At 35.2% G+C, this 21,123-nt stretch overlaps 1 protein-coding gene across 1 annotated transcript; it reads left to right on the top strand.

The window, feature by feature from the left end:
* Positions 1-79: 79 nt before the first annotated feature.
* Positions 80-19,786, top strand: LOC117317434 (short-chain collagen C4-like). The gene is made up of 7 exons (XM_033872245.1): positions 80-152; positions 14,903-14,979; positions 16,066-16,129; positions 17,197-17,264; positions 17,584-17,620; positions 17,771-17,836; positions 18,712-19,786. Exons 1-7 carry the CDS (start codon positions 80-82, stop codon positions 19,185-19,187), a joined length of 861 nt encoding a protein of 286 aa, XP_033728136.1. The 3' UTR covers positions 19,188-19,786.
* The last annotated feature ends 1,337 nt before the right edge of the window (positions 19,787-21,123 follow it).

The following is a 21,123-nucleotide window of genomic DNA, read 5'->3' on the forward strand; positions in this document are numbered from 1 at the left end:
TTGGACAGGATAGATAACTCAAGGCCATTGTTTTACTGAAATAAAGAATTATTCAAAATAGCAAATGGAATTAGCATAGATGCATCAACAAAATAAAGAGCGATTTCCTGTGGAAAAGGATTGTTCCAAGTTTGGATTCCCTACCTCATTCAGTAAAAGCATCGGGCAATCTACCCAATGTGAAGACCTAATGTGAGTATTCTACATTATATATCCATGACCGGACAGTTTTTTCCATGGAAGCTAAGATTCAATCACGCAATGCCTTGTGCATGTGTGGTTTTGTCCAAGGATAGGATCCTTTACCCCAATATCTCTGGATAACATGCGATAGACTTTATCTATTACTCAGTGAGAAAGCCACACCGTGTACAGTGTCACTAATTATCATTATTGTGACTGATGTAGGTTCGCGACTCTGGGATGACACGGTGCGGTCTGAGGGGAAAGAATTCTGTTTATATTGTTCTAAATTGAATCCTTTTTATAAAAAAACAGCTATTGCACGGGACCAAAGGGAGTCTAATGTGTCTCTGAATAGCAGAATAACCCACGTGTTGTAGTTTTCTCCAACACTTCTTAACTTAAATAAGTTTCAGCAAGAAATTATTTTAAAACTTGTTTACGTTAAATCCATTTTTAAAGCGTTGTTTATCATTGTAAAAATAATTTGAATGACAAAACTGCACCTGTTGTACACTGGACCACAACTTTGTCTTTTCCGTTGGGTCGCGACTCCAACACTTGGTTTAGACGGACAAGTTCCCTTATAGCAGAACTGGTGCGTATGTAGTTTCCAGAGAGGACGTCTTTTTATCCTTAACTAGATTGTATCCTTTTCTTAAACTTTAGATATTTTTAGTGTGTCCGAGGCCTGGTCTTGTTTTATTCATTGATGGTCAATATCCTACGAACTGTCATACGTATGCATATTTACTTACATTGTACTTACTTAATATGTTCATAACCTCAAAAGTCCATCTTTTTTACTCATAATCTGGTGGTTTATTATGATAATTACCAGACACCTTATATACCTCTTGTTCCTTGCGATTCCTATTTGTGTTAAAATGATATTATTTAGAACAATAAAAACTCATATTGGAAGACACCGTGCCCCACGGCTAACCCAGCAATGACTCCTCATGTGGCGGGGAACACGGTATAATATGCTGTTGAATGTACAATTCAAACAAATTTCATTCATACCGAGTAATAGTTATATGGACATTGTCTATCAAACAGCTTACAGCGATCGTTAGAGCTTCACTTAAAAATAATATGATAATATCTGATAATAATGATAATAATAAAACAATGGTCTGTTATTTTTTCAGCAATTTGTTTATAAAACTCAAAAGACTGTGCGTAACTTGGTCTGACAGTTATACAAGCAATATTAACTGAATTATCTCCTTAAAGTCATTGAAAAGGAATGATGAGATATGACTTGTCACCTAGATAAATTATTACAAGAATGACACATCTAGTGGGTGAGGACAATATAAATTGTGTGGGGCTGAACCTAGTACTCCGTTGTTCTGTTAATATACCTATTTATAATGTGCTGGGTAGGGTTAAACTACTTGAACTGTAACAAAAAAAAAACTTTGATATTCAATATCTTCCATGTATTTTGTGCAATCCTTTGAACAAACGTTAGTTTTGAGAATTTATAAATATTTATTTCATAGCCTATAAAGAAAACAATAATCTATCTCAATTGAAGTTCACTCTGCTTTTAAAAAATGCGATAATTAAAACATGATGCGATTTCATTTTTTTACCTACTTCTTCTTCGTGCACACAGTCCGCTAATCCGCTGATGACGTTGATAGTTGTGTGGTTGTTGAATGGCTAACTGGGCACTTTGGAAGCAATTTTTCTTGTCTGTACAGTCGTTATATATGGATCTATAAAGTGCCTAATCAAATACACGTACACGAATTGACTAGAGAACCCTGATACAGCATGTTGATTTGTCTGAATGCTGATAGTTTATGTATGAAAAGGAAGGGTTAATTATCAAAACAGTGTAGCTGACTTTGAATGTTTTTACTTATTCGGCTCATTGTCCCTACACACAAATGTAGACTTCTTAAAAACATTCGAGTCCGTATTTCGTAGGAAGCTTTATTTCTTGACTATCCACTTCAAGATATTGCATGTAAAGAATGCTAGTCAGAATTCCCTGCTTTCTGGGAATACGGACTTAAGCTGAAGTTACACGTTTAAGAATAGATCGTTAACAATCAAAAGCCAGGCATTCCGACTCTCGTCCGTTACCTACAGTATATTAAAGTATCCTCCTCCTCCTCCTCCTCCTCCTCCTCCTCCTCTCGCACTCATATGACCTTGGGTGTTGGTTTTCCCTTAAACATCTGTCCTCATATGACCTTGGAAGTTGGTTTCCCTTATACGTCTATCCTTATATGACATTGGCTGTTGGTTTCCCTTATACGTCTATCCTCATATGACCTTGGGTGTTGGTTTTCCCGTAAACATCTGTCCTCATATGACCTTGGGTGTTGGTTTCCCTTAGACATCTGTCCTCATATGACCTTGGAAGTTGGTTTCCCTTATACATCTATCCTGATATGACCTTGGGTGTTGGTTTTCCCGTAAACATCTGTCCTCATATGACCTTGGGTGTTGGTTTCCCTTAGACATCTATCCTCATATGACCTTGGAAGTTGGTTTCCCTTATACATCTATCCTCATATGACCTTGGGTGTTGGTTTTCCCGTAAACATCTGTCCTCATATGACCTTGGGTGTTGGTTTCCCTTAGACATCTATCCTCATATGACCTTGGAAGTTGGTTTCCCTTATACTTCTATCCTCATATGACCTTGGAAGTTGGTTTCCCTTATACATCTGTCCTCATATGACCTTGGAAGTTGGTTTCCCTTAGACATCTATCCTCATATGACCTTGGAAGTTGGTTTCCCTTATACGTCTATCCTCATATGACCTTGGAAGTTGGTTTCCCTTATACATCTATCCTTATATGACCTTGGAAGTTGGTTTCCCTTATACATCTATCCTTATATGACCTTGGCTGTTGGTTTTCCTTATACATCTATCCTTATATGACCTTGGCTGTTGGTTTCCCTTATACGTCTATCCTCATATGACCTTGGAAGTTGGTTTCCCTTATACGTCTATCCTCATATGACCTTGGCTGTTGGTTTCCCTTATACGTCTATCCTTATATGACCTTGGGTGTTGGTTTCCCTTATACGTCTATCCTCATATGACCTTGGCTGTTGGTTTCCCTTATACATTTATCCTTATATGACCTTGGCTGTTGGTTTCCCTTATACATCTATCCTTATATGACCTTGGCTGTTGGTTTCCCTTATACATCTATCTTTATATGACCTTGGCTGTTGGTTTCCCTTAGACTTCCGTCCTAATAAAACTGTTGCTGTTGGTTTCTCTTACACATCGACCATCATATGACCCTAAAAGCTGCATAGGCCTTCGGCCTCCCCTACTATGCATTTTACTGCCCCTGTATTATTCCATATTAGGTCAGCAGTAAACCATATCACGAGTTTATCGCACCGTAGCGATGACCTTTTTATACCCATTCTTGCTTCACCTGGGACATATTTTGTCCTGTTCCGTCAGTCTTTCTTGTGTTCAAGTAGAATGGGAAAGGTCTTCATTAAATCAACTGAAGTTCTCAAATTCTACATCCTGTCCTTTTTTAACTAAATGAATTCGCAGATTATATGTTCTCTACGTGAATCTACTTCCTTTTTTCGTCAATATCTACTTGGGTCGTCTGCCAAAATCGCATTATATTTGTTACCAAACTGAGTCGTAGAGACGCTTTCAAATAGTACCTTACGTCTTGTCAAGCAGGCGGTCGACTATTTTCAACCGGCATAGTACAGGCAACTCTAATGAATGGTTTTTAACCATTTCAGGGCGATGTTGTATGAAAAACACACAGGAAAGTGTTTGTACGAGAATATTTGGGATGCGTATTGTAGGTTTGTTTTAATATCGAAGCGACAGACAAGGGCCGCCATATTGTCCTTGATGTACACATATCATATGAACAACTCTGTCCGAGGTGCGATAACACTTATTGGATTCGTCCTTATATGACATTGGCTGCTGGTTACCCTTAAACTTCTGCCATCATCACTTTAGCTGTTAGTTTCCCTTAGACACTTCTCTTGGATATTGATCGAGTGAAAGAATAAAAAAAATAAAATATCGCTGGTCACTCAATAACTCATTTTTCACATTTGATATACTGTAAAGTTGGTAAAACTATCGAGGAGATTAATTTCGCTATTTCATTAAATATAGCGCGAAAATAATTATACACAGCGAATATTAATATATACATACAAATGGTTACTGTAGAGCGTTAACATGTCTGTGTTGCGCGAAACTTGATACCTGCAAACTAGTTCCGGTTATGAAAACCGCAAGATATAACCCCGTGAAATTTAACAATTATACAGTTTTCGACTGTACTATCGGGTTTTTCCTTTTGCTTCTACTTTATATCACTTCAGTAACTAATTTACATTATAATTCATTTCATTGTCTGGCTTTTCATACAGGGTCACACCCCTTCGTTTTGTGGCATCAATATTACCTACCTGTATACTGCGGATAAATGTTAAAAGGTCAAGAGTTATAATTATACTATAAACGTACATATTTAACGGTAATATTCTATCGATTTTCGCGATGGATGATTTTCAATGTTGATTGTGTTAATGGCACTTTTTCTATAATGTTTTATATGGCAAGCATTGGCAATGAGCTTAATTAGCTTTTGCGCTAAAATTTTGAGAACGCCAAAATAAGTATGTTAATAGAATTCCCCTACATAATATTAAACAGGATGTTTCGGATAGTTAATGATTCTGAATTATAAATCAGAATCAGTATCAGAAATCTTAAATAAAAGATTTGGCCAAGAGAGGGGCACCGCCTGTTCTCATGGATATCCCAGTACTGAGTAATCTGTTGGAAGACATTGGCACTAAATTCAACAAAGAATCTGCTTACCAGAACGAAGCTAAATTGTTCTCATACTTTCGTATTTCGGTTATTTTTCATCCTGGTATTATTTCATCCAGTATAATTCGCAACATGTAATTATACGACCGTCCATTTTTCTTTGAAAAAGAGCAATCTAACATCATGTGGGGGAGTAGTGAAACGAGTTGAAAAATAAAGTGGTTTTCCAATAATCAGATGAAGGAATATTTGAATGAGCGAATGTAAAGATTGATGTCAAACTCTTTTAAATTTTTAAAATCAACATGTCATTAATACACGTCTGGATTGTTTGCAGACGAAAAGTGTATGTTATTTCCTGACACAATCATGTCGATGATATGTTTAAGTGTGGTCATCGGAATACAAATGCAGATGTGTGTTTTCTTTCATTTTGAGCCTGAAGCTGCTAATTCGTTGAGGGAGTATGTACCTATTGAGTTAGATCTATTCTGAAACGAATGCAACGAAGCTGGTCTAATATAGATATAATACATATTCCATAACAGCCTATATTTATCTAATTGAATTCTAAAACAAATATTTGAAATTTTATGAAATGTTCGCATTTGGATTACGTAACACGAGCTCGATTGTGGGAGTACGAAAAATATGTCTATTTCTGAACTCAATGACACGAGCTCGATTGTGGGATTACAAAAAAGTCTACTACAGAATTCAATAACACGTGCTTGATTGTGGGAGTTCGATAAAAATGTCTATTTCTTAACTCATCAATGTCAAACATATCACAGGCCTACGCAAGAATGGAGAACTGACTACTAATGATAACTGTAATTAGTCAGACCATGTTAACATAACAAATGTCAACCACCATTGAAGAGTTGTTCTTACATTTTCTCTTTTCCAGCATAATTCTACATAGAAATTATATTCATGAAGGTTCATCATAACATTTTTATTACAGAGAATAACAAACGAAGACTTACCTGCATAATGGATGATCTGAGTATTATCGCTTGTCCCAACAATTCTAACTTCCGGTACGAATAAATTATTAATGTCCTCTATAGGAGGCTCGAAGAGACTCCTGCAAGAGAAATATGCATTCAGCGATTTATCGGAGGTGGACGGAAGTCGCTGGTTATAGTTATACTTCAGAGTCAGTTTAAATATCACGAATACAAATATTTATGTCAAAAATATATTGTGAATCAAATCAATACAGAAAATATGCAGACAGAAAACTTGCCGTCAAACGTCTATTTTCACTTAAAGATCGATTATCAATTTTGCTGTTTGCATGGACTGGTGAAGGGTAGTGAACCTCGTATAAAGATAAGTGGACTCATTTCATGTTCTTTAAAAAGTATTCAATTTTTGATTTTGATTGTACCCAACATCACTGCCGAGTCATAGAAGAACGATACAGCTGTGTGATGTCCCTAGCATCACTGCTGATTCTAACGAGGGATGCTTGATATGTTGTGAGCCTCGTATTGAAGGAAGTACTCAAGGACGTTCTTTTTAAGTCCTACTATTCTCTGACTATATAGGGACGTGTACTCATTGACTGATCTCATTTGGTTAGTTTATATCGACGAGGTAGCACTCTAAAGTAAACAAGACAAGCGGCTCTTGCAAACTGGACAAAATAGGTATAAAAACGATTTAACACCTAAGGATGGCCATAATGATAATGGTAGTAACACAAGGGAAAGATGCCCCTTCATATGCTACAGTGAAAAGGTGGGTAGCGGAATCTAGCCACGGTAGACAGAGACTTGATGATGACCCCAGTCTTGGAAGGCCTGTCAATGTTGCAACAATCGAAACAATGGAAGCGCCCTGGCTCTCCCCCGCCAAAGAAGGCAAAGACTGTTCCATTAGCTGGGAAGGTTATGGCCTCGGTTTTCTTTGATGCAGATGGTATTCTGTTATTAGATTATCTCCAAAAGGGACAAGCAATCAATGGCACATACTATGCTTCACTTCTGAGGCAGTTATGGGAAATCATTAAAAGCGGAATGCTCACTAAATGTTTGTTATTTCATCAGGACAATGCTTCTGTTCATAAGTCTGTCATTGTCATGGCTGCCATTCACGATTGTGGCTTTAAATTGATTGAGCATCCACCTTATTCACCTGTTTCTCGCTCCATCAGACTTTCATCTATTTCCGAAACTGTTCGGGCACCAACTTTCAGTCCGATGATGACGTCATATTATTCAGTGAATGACTTTCTGAACAGCCAAGGAGTTCTATAAAGTGGCATTGAGGCGCTTAAACACCGGTGGCAAAAGTGTATTGATAATGAAGGGATTATGTTAAAACATAATACAATATATCCGGCAAAATTCACATACTTCAATATGAGGATCACAACATATCAGTCAGCCCTCGTAGAAGGACGACAAAGCTTGTGATGTCCGAAGTATCACTGACGAGTCGAAGAGTAGAAGGACGTAACAGTTGTATGATGTCCCTTAAATCACGGCAGGAGCCTAGAAGGACAAAACAATCGTATGATGTCTCTTTTTCCCACATTTCATTTATTTCCAGTTTTAGACGTGAAAGATTTCTCTGTCAACCCCCAGGGTATGACAGATTGCATGCGCTAACCGTCTGAATCGGAAGTACTTACGGCAGTACTTTTTGAGTGACGTCACTAATAGTTCCCGTGTTGTTATTTAATGTTGAATGTGCGTATGACAGAGTTTTATGAAATGACAAGATGTGCTGTTTTTGACACCGGAATAGTATCACTAATACCTTAATTATTTCTAGACCTATGTGCTTTTGTGTAATGATATTGGGATGCATTTTTGGGGGTTGTGATTGGTACTTCTTCAAATTAGGATATTCATTCGCCGACCAATTGCATTTGTTTACAAACGTACTTTGACCACCAATTGGATATGCAATTATTTCAAGTGGTGAGAGAAAAAGAATTATTCCCTACCTAGGGAGTGTGACAAAGAAATATCAATCCTCGAGGAAATTCATGAATGTACAACCCCCGGCAAGCCTCGGGTTGGACGCTTATAAATTCCCCCTCGGGTTGAGATTTCTTTGTCACACTCCCAAGGCAGGGACAAATTCTATCAAACATCACTGAGGAGTCATAGAAAGACGACACATCTGTACTATGTTCCTAGTATCACTAACAAGTCCGAGATGGACAACACAGCTTTATGATGTCCCTAGCAACACTTTCGAGTCCTAGAAGGACAACATACATGTAGCTGTATGATGTCTCTAGTATCACTGATGAGTCATATCATTGTCGATTGTTTAAAGAAATATATACTCTATCAGATGCACATTAACACCCCATAAATACCTTACTTATTACAATGGCTATCGTACATAACTTTCTTTGTTTGATGTTTTTACGGGGTTTAACTTCCACGTAACAAGTTAAATCAGGGCACATACAGAGGAAACGAAACATAGAAAGACAGCAGAGAGAAAGGAAAGGAAAAGAAAAGGAAATTAAGATCCCAAGTGTTGCAATCGAGGCAGCAGAGCTATTTTTGCCTCTTCAATGTCCCAAAATCGGAAAACACAGGAGAAAGTCCTCGATTCTGTAGAGGAGCCATTGTTATGATAAACATGCATGGGGATACAGCAAGATTTAATCGCGAGTTGTACAATGTCTCTTAGCAGATGTAATAGGAGAAATTAGCCCTACAAGGGGGACACAATTAGCCGCCTCCTATGACATGGAGTGAGATAGAGCACGCATTTTATTTATCAGCTCCTGCACGGATTACATTTCTTTGGACCAATTAAACACATCAAAATGTGTTATTATTGCTGATACTAACTGTAACGTTTAGTTTAGAATTGACTTCTTCGATAGAAACTGATTATACTACTTAAGATTGGCAGTACCAAAGATTAGAGACCAGACCAAATACATGGGACCAGACCATGTTTTAGTGCATGCCTTATATGATATCCTCCACATCGCACATGTATTAAGACAAGTGTTCGTGGAATACCTACCATATCACAGTCTGTGGAGGGAACACTCATGTCCTATAATCTGGAAACAAAGGGCTACCTGCCTGGACCGAGAATGGATAAGAGAGACATTGCGCTGTCGATTTTAGCTGCAGTTGTGTGTGTTCTAGGAGTTGGAGTTATCTATGTAATAGGTAATACGTATCTCAATTCGTTACTGAATTAAATTCCTCACTAATATGTGTACTTCCTAAACACGTTAATTGCTGTCTGAAAGTCCAATTTATTATGTATTATGGAATCCGCTTAACGTATGTAAATTCCGTGAAAGATTTTTAATTAGATACTTTTTAGTCACCTAAATGTTTGTGGTTCGTGGGATGGTCCAGTGGTAACACACTTGCCTTTCAAGTAGTTTCCTCCAACTCTAAGACCCCTTGCGTGCCAAGATCCAGGCCAACAAACTTGATTTTTATCAGTTATTATAACTTGTTTCGCAAATGTTGTAAAATAAGTTTAGACTTACATGTGTGCTATCGTGTTCCGGTGAATGCTTTTGAATGTTGCTAAGTAATAGCGTAATACTTGTTGCTACCGAACTGTTCACATTTGTTTGTTTATTTGATGCTTTAAGGCATTGTTAATTTGTGAACATACACAGCGAAATCATGTAAATACCAACATGGAATTGATATATGAAAGTCATAATTCATCATATATTTGCAATGTCAAAATTATACAAAGTCACTAATGACTAGTTTTTGGACAGAAGAAAAATATTCTTCAGAAAAAAAATGATTAAAACGAAAACGGAAGAAAACGTAATTAGAACTTTTATTTTATTGTTATTAATTTTCGCTATGGAATATTTTAAAATACTACATCTCCGACCGTTGTTTATACTCTACGCTATTATCAACCACACAAAGTTACATACTGAACTCCAAAAGTTACATACCTTACACAATTACCATCCCCTCAAAGTTACATGCTTTATACCACACTCCACAAGCTACCTACTTAAAACACTATAACCACCCTCCAAAATGTACATACCTTACAATATTACCACCTACCAAATGTTACATACCTTACAATATTACCACCTACCAAATGTTGCATACCTAACAATATTACCACCTACCAAATATTACATACCTTACAATATTACCACCTACCAAATGTTACATACCTTACAATATTACCACCTACCAAATATTACATACCTTACAATATTACCACCTACCAAATATTACATACCTTACAATATTACCACCTACCAAATATTACATACCTTACAATATTATCACCTAACAAATGTTACATTGTTTACACTGTTACTACCCTAAAAAAATTGATACTTTACACTCTAAAATTAAACATTTTACCTTATTTTACCTTAATACGTTAAGCTATAACCACCCCCCAAAAGTTACATACTTTACACTATTACCACCCTCCAAAAGTTACATACTTTACACTATTACCACCCTCCAAAAGTTACATACTTTACACTATTACCACCCTCCAAAAGTTACATACTTTACACTATTACCACCCTCCAAAAGTTACATACTTTACACTATTACCACCCTCCAAAAGTTACATACTTTACACTATTACCACCCTCCAAAAGTTACACACTTTACACTATTACCACCCTACAAAAGTTACACACTTTACACTATTACCACCCCCCAAAAAGTTACATACTTTACACTATTACCACCCTCCAAAAGTTACATACTTCACACTATTACCACCCTCCAAAAGTTACATACTTTACACTATTACCACCCTCCAAAAGTAACATACTTTACACTATTATCACCCTCCAAACGTTACATACGTTAAGCTATAACCACCCTCCAAAACAAGCTTCATACTTTACACTATTACCACCCTCCAAAAGTTACATACTTTACACTATTACCACCCTCCAAAAGTTACATACTTTACACTATTACCACCCTCCAAAGGTTACATACTTTACACTATTACCACCCTCCAAAAGTTACATACTTTACACTATTACCACCCTCCAAAAGTTACATACTTTACACTATTACCACCCTCCAAAAGTTACACACTTTACACTATTACCACCCTACAAAAGTTACACACTTTACACTATTACCACCCCCCAAAAAGTTACATACTTTACACTATTACCACCCTCCAAAAGTTACATACTTCACACTATTACCACCCTCCAAAAGTTACATACTTTACACTATTACCACCCTCCAAAAGTAACATACTTTACACTATTATCACCCTCCAAACGTTACATACGTTAAGCTATAACCACCCTCCAAAACAAGCTTCATACTTTACACTGCATGTAATACCACCCATTAAAAGTTACAGACTTTACGCCAAAGGTTTTCCTTTATCTTTTTGAATCAAATTGAATGAAAAATAAATTACATCTCAAAAAAATTGTCTTGCTCTACTTCTATACATGTATATGGTATGTAAACTTTTGTCTGACAAGCGGTCAATAGGACTAAATTTTCGGCGCTATTTTATACCTTTTTGTGACGAGTACTGTATACGCTATGGTGAAGCATATTTGATAAATAAACAGAATATATGATAAGAAATATTTTCTAATTATGGTTGATACATGCTAAATGACAAACAGAAGAATTGTCCGCTTTGGCCTAGAAAATCAAATATATTACGGTTTATCTGACCGTGTGCAAAGCAAATGTTATTGTAAATACATGTTGTTCTCGAGATAAAGATTTTGACATATAAATGATGACGCTAATTTCCCAACGCACGTAGCTGCACCTGAAGATAAACGCACTTGAATAAATACCTGTTACACGCGGACAGCCTTAATGGATGTGATCGGGTCAAATCCTTTTGATGATATGCATACAGGATTTTCCAGATTACAAACGACATATTAAGCTATCTTAGGAAATTATCTATTGCTTTTAACAACCTTTTTAATTTGATTAAAAGCCAATATTTTTACTTATGATAACACACTACAGATACGTTAATGGTCCCCATGACGCCACGTTTGACACTCGCAATTGTCTACAATATGCTACAATTCTAATAATGACTGAGCTATTTAGGTCCAGCGAAGCAATATGATAAAATAAAAAGCATGTTACATTAGAGAATTCTTATCTGAAAACAGGCCGATAATGCCATAAAAGCTATGTCAATAAAGATTATATGTCATAACAATAGCCATGATATTTCATAACAATAAAAACGATGTGTCATAACAATAGCCATGATATTTCACAACAACAAAAACGATGTGTCATAACAATAGCCATGATATTTCACAACAACAAAAACGATGTGTCATAACAATAGCCATGATATTTCACAACAACAAAAACGATGTGTCATAACAATAGCCATGATATTTCACAACAACAAAAACGATGTGTCATAACAATAGCCATGATATTTCATAACAACAAAAACGATGTGTCATAACAATAGCCATGATATTTCACAACAACAAAAACGATGTGTCATAACATTAGCCATGATATTTCATAACAACAAAAACGATGTGTCATAACAATAGCCATGATATTTCATAACAATAAAAACGCTATGTCATAACAATAGCCATGATATTTAATAACAATAAAAACGATGTGTCATAACAATAGCCATGATATTTCATAACAATAAAAACGGTATGTCATAACAATAGCCATGATATTTCATAACAATAATAAGGTAAAAACTCACTTTACGACACCTGTGACATGAACTCTTTGAAGAAGCGTCACTACCGCCAACGTAAACACTGCTCAACAACAAAGAAATAAAGAGGTAGAATGCGATTGTATTTCTTCGGGGTGCTATTAATTAATTATCCGCTTTGAATTCAATAGATAAAAGATAAGCTCGAAGTTTTATGTGATAATAATAACGCTAAATATTTATCATTTGGAGAATAGAAATAGTGTTTGTTCGTTTTTAATTTTGGCAATGTTTAAGACTATACAATAGCCTTATTTTCATTCTATCCTAATTATACTTATTTTCGGAGATGCTATATATGTTTTATAACAACGAGGAAGCCTTGTTTACACTTGAGATTGCTGGTTTTCACCACTTGACTCATAGCTGGACTTGTCCACAATTTCCATAATGTCGATGGAGTGCCGATGGCGATGCTAGCATCTGTGTTATATCACTATGGCCGAGATAAACATAATCTGTTTATTTAAACACATTGTCATCAGCCACAAGCGATATATATACAAAATATATACTATGAATAAATTCATGACAAAGGACAGATTCCCTACATGTACTTGCTTTTCTTCGTCAACATTTCTATATGGTTCAAGTATCGTATTCATTTATTAGATATTTCAATTTCAACTCAAGTTGGACTCAATGAAACTACCAAATTTAATGTGTTTCATTTGTCCATGAATTTGACCAGATTAAATTCTTTTTATTCCATCATTAAGAAATATTACGTACATTTTCGAAAACAGCGATTTATCAGAATTTATATGAAATCTCAAAAGAAGGGTGATACTTTCACATAAGTCATCTACCTTTGGTGGCATCACATGTACAGTGTATATGACACCTAGAAGTCATAATAACACAATGTAGGTTGTCATGTGACACATACTATCACAATGTAGGTTGTCATGTGACACATAATAACACAATGTAGGTTGTCATGTGACACATAATAACACAATGTAGGTTGTCATGTGACACATACTAACACAATGTAGGTTGTCATGTGACACATAATAACACAATGTAAGTTGTCATGTGACACATAATAACACAATGTAGGTTGTCATGTGACACATAATAACACAATGTAGGCTGTCATGTGACACATAATAACACAATGTAGGTTGTCATGTGACACATAATAACACAATGTAGGTTGTCATGTGACACATAATAACACAATGTAGGTTGTCATGTGACACATAATAACACAATGTAGGTTGTCATGTGACACATAATAACACAATGTAGGTTGTCATGTGACACATACTAGCACAATGTAGGTTGTCATGTTACACATAATAACACAATGTAGGTTGTCATGTGACACATAATAACACAATGGAAGTTGTCATGTGACACATAATAACACAATGTAGGTTGTCATGTGACACATAATAACACAATGTAAGTTGTCATGTGACACATACTATCACAATGTAGGTTGTCATGTGACACATAATAACACAATGTAGGTTGTCATGTGACACATAATAACACAATGTAGGTTGTCATGTGACACATACTAGCACAATGTAGGTTGTCATGTTACACATAATAACACAATGTAGGTTGTCATGTGACACATAATAACACAATGGAAGTTGTCATGTGACACATAATAACACAATGTAGGTTGTCATGTGACACAATAACACAATGTAAGTTGTCATGTGACACATTATAACACAACGTAGGTTGTCATGTGACACATACTAACACAATGATTGTAGTCATTTGACCTTTGATAACGCAATGAAGGCATTCACGTGACATTTAAAGAACGTTCCATTTTCTGTCAAGTGTAGGGTAAATTACACTTTCCACGTGTAATATTCGGGAACATACATGTAGTCAAATAACCTGCGACGTTTTAATAGTGTAACGTCATATATATCTATACTGAACATTGATCGACAAATGATCGAGCGAGACGATTTCTATCTGACACTATAGTAATTAATAAATATATAAGGTGATTAATTAAATACAATTATGTTGTAATTTCGATAAAGCGGTGTTATGACAAACCCTCGGATGAATGTAGGTGTCTTTTAAAGAGAGTTTACGTTTATTTAAGATCATATCAACTGAAGCTTCGCCATTTCTTTAAAAGATATGTTTATATTAGTGATTAAAACAGATAATATATATTTCAGTTCTTATGATAATTTTTATCATTCCAGCGAGAAATCCAGCGTCAGGTTTCGAAAAGATGGAGAACAGAATGAAGAAGCAAGAGGAAGATCTCGATAGACTACAGGTCTGAATGTCATCATTTAAGTGGTAAACCTGTCATAGACACAATTAAAACAAATCACTTTCGACTTCCGTTTATATGTTTAAATTTCGTGCCTATTTAGTGATTCAATTTCCGCGTTTCCCTTTTCATTAGTACTGATGACTACAGTATGTATCCAGTCTGATTTAGTATAATGTATATATTATCATGTTATCATGTTGTTTAGACAGCAAATTACTCTTGTAATTAAAGTAGATCTGATAAAGCCTAAATTGATTTAAATTGATTAAATGATAAGAAATATGTAGTTAATTTACAAATTACAAATTCGAGTATGTTTTATTTATTGACTTGATACTAGTAGTAAAATATTTGTATTGAAATGCATGTAGGTATTGGTAAACACCAATTGATTAATTTGAATCAACATTAAACTTTTAAGATTATGCAATATAGACAATAATATTATCTAATGAACAAGAAATACTAAGTTTTAATGGGTTAAATTGTGATAACAGTTATATATAGAATATAACTGTTATCTTAATAAAAAAAATCATTTTAGTATAATAAAGGCGCTGTCTGCGTAAAGAATTGATTTTGTTGCGGTATAACACATTTAGTTTAAATTGTTTTTTGTTTTTTTTGTCAATTTCCATTTAACAATATATATATACAACATATAAATTATACAAAAAGGAATCAGAAACAAGTGTCAAGACAATTATATAAATCTGACACCTATATATATAGGTTGACGTTACATAACAGCATAGACATCAACAACCACAACATCGTATCATAATGACAATAGAATCTAATGTGAAAACTTCAGTTGGAATTCGATCAAATAAATACATATATTGTAGTTAATAAAAAGAGAGAAAAATGTGAAGTGGGATTTGCTGCTTCCGTCTGGTTGTAGATATATTTTATAACTCCTTTACCTTCTCTTACTGGAACGATTTCAAAACATCACAAATAGAGTCCTATTCAGCCACAATACAACTAAAATCCTTATTGCGACCTCAAATTACTACACGTGAACATTATTGTTGTAATTGATACATCCGGTTATACTGCAATTGTCAATAAATTGTCTCACAGATGACGATATCACACCTAAATCAGAAACAGCAACAACAGCAATTACGGCAGGCTAGTGAGAACGGTAAGTTATCTTTTACAAAGATGATAAACTTTTGTGCTGGGGACACATAAATGACACTAGTATCCAGTTCTATGCGAAATTTCGTTGCTTATTTTCTAGCAAATGAAACAAATTTTAACTTGTTACAGTTAATGATGTACTTTGTATCTTAAATACAAAATACATTGATATTGACCAACTATATATACAATTAAAAATTGCCAACAGCTAAAGCATTAGATCCTTTACCTGAATATGACATTTCTTTTGACGTATTTCCTCTCCTAGGTATCATGTTCTGTCCTTACCTTCAATGACTAGGCCTAGAAGGCGAAACATATATATGTATTATAAGTTTAATAATCTCGACTGTATTTAATATCAAATTGTATTGAAATGTATTAATATCTTGTTTGTTTCCTGTACAACCCGACGTCGAGTGCATGTTAGAAAAATGACAAAATATCACGGCAAAACGTGTCGATGTTCCCTTGTTGCTTCGACCATTCTTATATATATTGTATATATAGTATACCTAGTGTGATAGAAATACACGAGCATAACTAAATGAATGCACATAAATGGAATACAATTGTGAATGTAACCCCAATCATTAATAATCGCACTGGTGAATACGATACATAATTATTTTCTCATATGTTCATATATATATTATAACACAGAGACAAAACTGATAAAAAAGGTTATCTATGTGTTGTTATTGTACATGTATCACTGGTAAATACTAGCCGCAAAATACCGCTCGGCTACAGAAACCTGCTCTTTAGCTCGATATGTAACCCTGGATAATTCAAGCCGCAATGCAATATACCTATCTGCTAGAGAGAACTTTTCTTTAGCTCGATATGTAACTCTGGTAAATACAATTAAGCCACAGTATACCTCTCGGTTAAAGAGAATTTCACTTTGGCTAGACCGCTTGAACATAAGACTAGTTATCCAGAGGTCCCGGGTTCGATACCAGAGGATACATTGAAATAGATTTAGTATATCATGCTCTAAGCTACATACTGGATTGGATTATAAATGTTTAAGTAAAGTTATCTAGTTGTAATTACTTCCCCTAGAGACAGTCACCTTGCCAGGCCTTGGTAGCATGGAGAGTAAGCTTCAGGAACAACTTGATCAACAAAAGGTAATTGTTTTCTTAATTTCAAATATGTAGTCTGAGACATTTGTAACGTTCTGTATGATGTGAACGGAGGGCCTTTACTTTAGATTTAAGAAAACCACAGTCCGAGTTTGGCTAAATCAGTAGTGTTACTGTAACAAAATGTAGTTTCAATAGAGATATTTGTAAGAAACAACTTATTTGGGGGAAAAAAGAAAAGATAAAACCATCATTAACTCGCTTCTTACCTAATTGGGTAGTAGGTGCAGATTTACAGCCTAATGTATACATAGATGGATTTGACATTTAAATCGAGAACTATACTTCTTATTGTATTTTGCAGGAGAAGATAACAGGATTAATACAGGCGGGCAGTAACGGTAGGTAAAATCGTGAACTAAACAATCACGCCATACTCCGTGATATCATATCTAAATAACGTACCAGTATGTTAATATCATACAAAAAGTTCAACATTCAGATGAACATATTTTATGTGTTGATATTAAGATACGTGATTTGTTATACAGGAGTGGTCTATGTCCGATGGGGAAGGAAGGACTGTCCGAGAAACACAACTGAATTGGTTTATTCAGGTACAAATTGAATTGAAATATAAAATTGAATTATTCCTATTGTAATGATTATTTTGATTGGAAAATTAAGATGAATATATCATTTCATTCGACTTTTTCAATGGCTACCCTGAAACCAAATGTTACTATGCATATTTCAGAAAATATTCCATTTTTTCATACTCATTGCAAGACAATATCTGATTGCAGGAAATACAAAACTAACAGTAGCATTTTACAGTACATGCCTTGGGCAATAAATAAAATGGTTTTGTTTAAAGCTATCCAAGTTCATACAGTACTAATACCATGAAAATGATATTGAAGCTATAATCTTACCAGGCTTTAACAAAATGAGTCAACATCCGGTCTGTTTGTCACGCCACTTTGATATTTTACCGGTTTAAGGAGGATCGGCTTGGAGAAGTGATCCATTTTGACCGTCAGGATCTGGAGATTATAACGATCGGTTGTCGTTTTGTATCTCTGAAGCAGTGCTAATATTATGGAAGTTAATGAATACATATAATGCAGAATCTATAAAAAAAACTAAGTAAGATATAATAATGATTGCCAACATTTGCCTTATAGCGCTTCACTTGTTATTTAGCCGACCATCATGAAGTACACGTACATATAAATGGTTACGGGGACCCTATTTTGGTACCAATACTGGGTCATTGTTGCCTTTTCTAGATAATGTTTCTTGTTATTACTTTTCATATCTTAGATTTGTTTGCTATGTCAACATTGCAAACATTTGTTATATAGATAAATTACCATAATTAGAAACAATCTCTGTTATTTCGTTGTACCAAATACGAGACAGCGGTTGAGCATTTTTCTCTTTGTCTTTTAATGGATACTTAGCTGCATACATATTCTTTGTTGAGCAGGTTACGCCGGCGGGTCTCACTACTCGAACAAAGGAGCGGCCGCCGAGTATGTCTGTCTTCCTCCAGACCCTTCATGGGGCCCCAAACAAAATATCAGAGCTCAACAACCTGGGTTTATGTATGGCGCAGAGTTTGAAGACAATATCCTGTTCAATGTAAAAGACAGAAACAGGGACGTTCCTTGTGCTGTTTGCCGAAGCTCTAACCAATCAACGTCGATCATGATACCTGCACGTGTCACGTGCTACCCCGGATGGACGGAAGCGTACCACGGATACCTAGCTTCCGGTTATTATAACCAGCCAGCGGCGTCCCAGTACGTCTGTGTGGACCAACAACCTCAAACGTTACTCGGTGGGGGAAGTAGTAACGACGATGGGAAACTGTTCTTTCAGGTGCGAGCAAAGTGTGGCTCGTTAAAATGTCCTCCTTATGAGGAAGACAAGGTACTCTCCTGTGTTGTGTGTTTGAAATAACTATGTCAGATGAAAAGAAACTGCATGCGAAATCGTCATGACTTGGTATTCTTATGCACACGAAATAAGAGGTAACAATTGGATCCTTTTAATAATCTTAATATCGTTTGGAAATCATATACTTCGTAGGAATTCTAATTCCTGGCTTAACTAAGATTCATTCATTGGTTGAAATTTTGTCAAATGGCGAAGAAATAAACCGGATATTTAAGTTTTAAGAGAGGCTAATGCAATTAATATTGGAATAGCAGCATGTTTGCGGACGTCTGATTATACATGGCTGTTAAGCTGATATTGCAAATACACAAAAAGTATTAAGACAGATACAGATTTAATATGATTTTATCCCAGATATATTGATAAAGAGGAATCAAATCATTGCATGGCAGCCCGTTCGTAATGCTCTCAGGTTCGTCACCAAAACACAGGTATCTGGAAATCAGAAAAAAACATACATTTGAAGCAATCACATAACCCAACCAAATTAAAATTGAATTCGTTTTCAATGCCATGATGGCATGTAAATTATTGACAGCTTTTGATTCCAGTGTCTTGCCGCATTTTATGCTTTCTGCACTGGTAGCCACCATTTTGAGTTCAGACCCGTGATTCTCCACCTTTTATATAAAACGACAAACGTTTTGAGGTTAATTTGACATGAAAAGAATTGACATGAATTTCACAGGATTTTTAATGACAAGTTCAGGCCAATTCCAGGTCAAATTTAGCGCAATTTCTTGAAATGCATTGACATTTTTGCTCTTTTCAGGTCTATTTGATCTGAACATTTTTTTGCGCATGAAATTGACCTGAATTTGACCAGTATATATGTTATGCTACTTGACCGGTAAAATTACGACAGGGATTAAAATCTTTAACCTTCGAGTCACCAAACATTAGTGCACATTGATATATCGTGTTAATATGTTTCGGTATTTTTATGCTTGTGATGACTTTTTACTAGTTAGCTCCCTTAGAGTACAGAGTTTTTAAAATGTAAATGTGTGATAGATAAAAGTTGTTTTTTTATTTCATAAGATACCATAGGTACGAATGGTTGATCATATGAACCATGTTTATCAAGGTCTATCAAATATATGTGCATTTTTAGATTAAAACAAATGTAAAAAAGTAATTTGAGGAAAAAGATAAGTATACGATATTTATGGCCATCGTGAATAAAAGTGAAACCCTTGTTACAAGAACATACGTAGAGAAATACATTGCTGTTTTCCAATAATAAAGCTATATATAGATATTTCGGAACGTCTTTTTATTCATACACAGTAGTTATATGAAGTATGAAAATACCAAAGGATATTGGTGTAACTGTGAAATCAGAAGTATGAGCTTAGATACGCTAGTATACAGTCATTGTATGGGTGTGAGGAAAAAAAACCACTTTAATTATCCCCCGAGACATGAACTATTTCCCGAGGCGAAGCCGGGGGAAATAATGTATGTCAAGGGGACAATAAAAGTGCTATTTATGAAAACTTCCCATACACTGACTGTTTTATTAAACCAGCATTGAAATTATTCCAATTTACTCTTACAGCAGTGTTCATATCTTCCGAACTTCCTAAATGTTTTTTCCGAAGATAATCTTCAGGATGCTAGCTGCCGATTTTATTACTTGTTCAGTGCTTAGAGCTGTCTTTTTTTTCAGAAAAAATCCTCTCTAGCACTTCTTTATCCAGATCATCGAATCTTGTAGATGAATTCACTCTTGAACAATTGTAGTAAACAAACTGTGTTTGCTTCGTCTTAGTATCAAACACGCTTACGTTACGGACTTTATTGTAATAAAAGGATGGCTTGCAAAAAAAAACCATACACATACGAAAATGTGATGCGCTCATTTCGGGTAAATAACTCTTTTAACTATTAACCTCGTTAATATCATTTTTGGAGGTTGTGGTTCAAATAGCATTTC

This window comes from Pecten maximus, chromosome 19, assembly GCF_902652985.1.
Source record: "Pecten maximus chromosome 19, xPecMax1.1, whole genome shotgun sequence".
NCBI classification, from domain to species: domain Eukaryota; kingdom Metazoa; phylum Mollusca; class Bivalvia; order Pectinida; family Pectinidae; genus Pecten; species Pecten maximus.

Excerpts from the sequence above, each read along its gene's own strand:
- LOC117317434 (XM_033872245.1), top strand. The coding sequence starts at position 80 with ATGCATCAACAAAATAAAGAGCGATTTCCTGTGGAAAAGGATTGTTCC. Across the intron at positions 14,980-16,065 it reads AAGATCTCGATAGACTACAG|ATGACGATATCACACCTAAA; the intron begins GTCTGAATGTCA and ends ATTGTCTCACAG. Across the intron at positions 17,837-18,711 it reads AACTGAATTGGTTTATTCAG|GTTACGCCGGCGGGTCTCAC; the intron begins GTACAAATTGAA and ends TTTGTTGAGCAG.